Source organism: Hemisphaericaspora subhashii, assembly GCF_019202705.1.
Source record: "Hemisphaericaspora subhashii strain CBS 10753 chromosome Unknown scaffold257, whole genome shotgun sequence".
Lineage (NCBI taxonomy): Eukaryota > Fungi > Ascomycota > Pichiomycetes > Serinales > Debaryomycetaceae > Hemisphaericaspora > Hemisphaericaspora subhashii.
In genome coordinates, this window is record NW_026057401.1 from 1 (window position 1) to 4674 (window position 4674).

General features: G+C 34.3%; 2 protein-coding genes across 2 annotated transcripts; both read left to right on the forward strand. All coding sequences in view use genetic code 12, as the record gives it.

The window, feature by feature from the left end:
- Positions 1 to 6: 6 nt before the first annotated feature.
- J8A68_005281 (VPS70) lies at positions 7 to 717 on the forward strand (the record flags this gene model as incomplete). Its single annotated transcript, XM_049409330.1, has 1 exon — positions 7 to 717. The coding sequence occupies one exon, from the start codon at positions 7 to 9 to the stop codon at positions 715 to 717; it is 711 nt and encodes a 236-aa protein (XP_049261438.1).
- Positions 718 to 2539: 1822 nt separating this feature from the next.
- On the forward strand, positions 2540 to 4674 carry J8A68_005282 (uncharacterized protein; the record flags this gene model as incomplete). The annotated part of the gene is made up of 1 exon (XM_049409331.1): positions 2540 to 4674. A coding segment is annotated over one exon (2135 nt), but the record flags the coding sequence as incomplete, so codon positions are not given.

Consider the following 4674-nt stretch of genomic DNA (forward strand, 5'->3'; position numbering starts at 1 on the left):
TATTGGATGTCAAACTTTGCCGATAAAGGATTTGTGTTCCATAACTTGGCTGCAAAGTACCTTTCTTTGTTAACTCTAGCTTTGAGTGAACCGGAAATCATCAACTTCAATTTGAGGGACTATGCAAAGGGATTAGTTGAATACTACAATTCTACTATTCATAGAGTGCCAGAAGATTGGCTTTCAAAACCAATTAACTTGGATGAAGATTACTCTTCTGAAGAGATTTCATATATCAAGAAAGTAACCAATGGAAACTATGTGCCAGTAGTTTTTGATGGCTCGCGTTGCAGAATGATGAAGAAAATGAACGAGAAGAATATAACTTTGGAAAAGGCAATTAAGAAGACTTTTAAGAAGTTGAAATCTTTTGGAAAAACATCAAATCATTTCGATAGCCAATCAAGATATTTACAAAGTGAATTTGATAAATTACCAAACTTACCATTTTGGCAAAGAATTAGATTACGTTATCAAATAAAATATCACAATAAAGCATTGAAATATTTCGAACGTAATTTCTTGCACGAAGACGGGTTATTTAATAGGCCATGGTTTAAGCATACCGTATTTGCAAGTGGAAGATTCACAGGCTATGCGGGCCAAAATTTGCCTGGATTAAATGAAGCTATCGAGGATGGCAGTTTTGAAAGATTTGCTGCTTGGCAAAAGATATTCTTTAAGACAATCGAAAGAGTGAGCAAACGCCTTGATTGAATTATTCTCTAAATAAATAAGTATGTATAGTTGAATGCGAACTTTGTTTAAGACAATATACAACTTATGTTGATTGTTTAAGAATGGGCTTGCAACACGCTGTAAGACTTCATAGTATATGCTAAATAGATAGAACAAGCTTTTAACCAATACATCATATCGAATGATAGACTGACCATGTAATAGCAATGATTGGTCATCACCGTGTCATCAATTCTGATACAAAAAGCTTGATTTTTTCGTTTCCAACAAAAATAGATCAGCCTAAAAAAATTCAGTTGCAAGATTCGAATAGGAGTATCTTCCTATACCGAAATATGCGTCTGATGTTCAATATTACAATGGTATTGAATGCTCCCTGAGAGTATGGTGACTATGTTAGATGAATGATTCTTTCTGAAAGACAATTATTTTTCTTATCGTATATTGATAAGAAGCTGTTGATCATGTCAAGTATTCTTAAGAAGAATTATAAATTATTTTTTGTGCAACCATAAAATCTAAAACCGCCAAGAATTAAAAAATAATTTATTTTAATGTGTAAAATTGCAACCAATTTATTTAGTTAGAACCCATGGGGTGATTACAACATCAATTTAAGTAGAGGCAACCAAAAAAAAAGAAAGAAAGATTGCATGACCAATACAGTAGAAAATTTGGTACAGCCATGGACTGGTGTCACTAATGATTGGGTGTGCCTTACTAAAAGCTGCAAAAAAATTATTTCAATCGGGGTGATAAGCTTTTAAATCTGCAACACATAAATTAAGCATGTCAAGATATAACTAGCTATTATATCTTGTTCAAGCTTCGTTGCCAGTAATGTTTCTTCTGGTTTTGTGTTATTTAATATTTATGTTTACCGTTTGTTTCCGTATTTCCGTATTGCCGTTAAATCCCTCAACGCCTCGATGGATTTCCCGAGAGTATAAATATGGTTAACTTTCCCACTTCTTTTTATATCACTTTCTTTTAGAATTAGGCATTTCTTTATCCTCATTTTAGACAAATGTCTCTATAGATTATATTACTTTAGTTTATCGCTACATAGGTGTGAAACCCCAAATATACACTAGCTGGTATCTAATAGCTCTTTATAATTTATACATCCCACGAAATAACTTTCATCTGAATTGCTTGATCTAACAACATATTAATATCAATTAAAATTTGGTTTTTAATAATAACTACGAGTCAATTAAAGTCAATTCTTACAAATCCAATATATGTTATTTAATGAAGACAAGTTACATTCTCTAGTAGAAGAATAGGTTTCCTCCTCCAATTATTAAACAAACTTGGTAGGACTCAAAAGGATGCTATGCCTCCAATAAGACACGGCAATACTCCTATAACCACTAATAAGTTCTGGGTTATAACAAAAGTATTAATGCCGACTTCCAGCTTCACGACGAGAAACAATGAAGTTTTTGCTGTTCGGATAACTTTCTCTTTACTCTCTTCGATTTTATTTTAATATTCTCGAATCATGAATCAATCTAAACCAGCAAAACAAATGCTATTCAATTCAATTGAATGATTGTTATGCATTTAGGTTACAGTATCAACTATTGTATAACATTTCATACCATACAATGTGGTTCGATCATACGGCACCAAAAAATGTGTTTCCGAATCGACATTGCAACATTGCAACCACAGTGGGTGCGAACGAAAAAATACACAGCAGAGCCACGCCGCAACTTTAGAAGATTCACCTTAAATTACCCCTGATTCTTTTTCCATGCAATCTCAAAATTTATTTAAACCCCCTTTTTCTTTCTTTAATTAGCTTACCAATTATTAAAATCAAACTACAAATATGGTTACTGAAAAGGTCCCAAGATTCCTTCAGAGGCGAAAGAAACCTCAATTGATAAGATGGTTGTCTGTTTTCTTAGCATTGGGTCTTGTTTATCAAATAAGCAAACTTAGTTTCACTGTCAACCAAGAACTTGATCCAAAAGTAATTGTTCTTAATGCCCTTGAAACCAACTTAGCAGGCAATTGGTCTGAGAAATATACAGCGGAACCTCATTTGGCTGGTACCAATTATGGGCTTGTTGAATGGACTCAACAGAAGTTTGAAGAATATGGATTTGAAGCAACTATTGATCCTTATGAAATTTACGTGAGTTATCCAAAAGATCATGATTTGAACCTCTTAAATAAAACCAATCACATTGTCTACAAGGCGCCTCTCAAAGAGGATGTATTAAAGAAGGATCCAACTACTCACGGAAATGATACGATTCCAACCTTTTTAGGATATGCTGCAAATGGTAATGTGACTGCGGAATATATCTATGCCAACTACGGGACTACAAAAGATTTTGAAGAATTAAAAAAGCACAATGTCACAATTAAGGACAAGATAGTAATTGTTCGTTATGGTAAAATAGTCAGGGGATTAAAAGTAAAATTTGCCCAAGATAACGGAGCTGCTGGAGTTTTGCTTTATTCAGATCCTGGAGATGACAATGGGATTACTCCAGCTAATGGATTCGAGCAATATCCACATGGTCCAGCTAGACAAGAAAGTTCTGTACAAAGAGGAAGTGTCCAATTTTTAGGTGGAGAAGGCTCTGCACCTGGAGATCCAACTACTCCTGGATATGCTTCCAAACCTGGTGTGGAACGTCAAGATCCTCATTCAAGTATTGGGAAGATTCCAGTTTTGCCTATTTCATATCGTGAAGTAAAACCAATTTTAGAAAAATTGAATGGCCACGGAAAGAAGCTTTCGGGATTTGAAGGAGAGTTAGATGGAATTAAATACTTCACAGGTCCTAATACAAACTTTACCTTAAACTTGTATAATGATCAGATTTTCAATATTACTACTATGTGGAATGTATATGGAGAAATCAAAGGTGAGAAGGAAGACGATGTTATAATTATTGGTAACCATAGAGACGCATGGATCAAAGGTGGTGCTGGTGATCCTAATAGTGGATCAGCTGCCCTTTTAGAAGTTGCTCGTGCTTTTGGAGAATTGAAGAAAGCTGGTTATAAATTTAAACGTACAGTTGTGTTGCATAGTTATGATGGAGAAGAGTATGGATTATTAGGATCAACTGAACAGGGTGAATATTTTGCCGATAAATATCAACGCAATGTCGTCGCATACTTGAATGTAGACGTTGCTGTTAGTGGTAAAAATATGAACCTCGGGGCATCCCCTCTCTTGAATAATATTTTATTGGCCGTGGCAAAGGAATTGGAATACCCAGAAAAGGGTGTAGGTTCGTTATATGATCATTTCGTGAAGATTAAAGATGGAGAGCGTATTCACACTCTTGGCTCTGGTTCAGATTTTACTGTATATTTAGAGCACTTAGGAATTCCTTCTGTTGATTTTGGCTTTGAACCTGGGAAGAATGATCCAATTTATCATTACCATTCAAATTATGATTCATACTATTGGATGTCAAACTTTGCCGATAAAGGATTTGTGTTCCATAACTTGGCTGCAAAGTACCTTTCTTTGTTAACTCTAGCTTTGAGTGAACCGGAAATCATCAACTTCAATTTGAGGGACTATGCAAAGGGATTAGTTGAATACTACAATTCTACTATTCATAGAGTGCCAGAAGATTGGCTTTCAAAACCAATTAACTTGGATGAAGATTACTCTTCTGAAGAGATTTCATATATCAAGAAAGTAACCAATGGAAACTATGTGCCAGTAGTTTTTGATGGCTCGCGTTGCAGAATGATGAAGAAAATGAACGAGAAGAATATAACTTTGGAAAAGGCAATTAAGAAGACTTTTAAGAAGTTGAAATCTTTTGGAAAAACATCAAATCATTTCGATAGCCAATCAAGATATTTACAAAGTGAATTTGATAAATTACCAAACTTACCATTTTGGCAAAGAATTAGATTACGTTATCAAATAAAATATCACAATAAAGCATTGAAATATTTCGAACGTAATTTCTTGCACGAAGACGG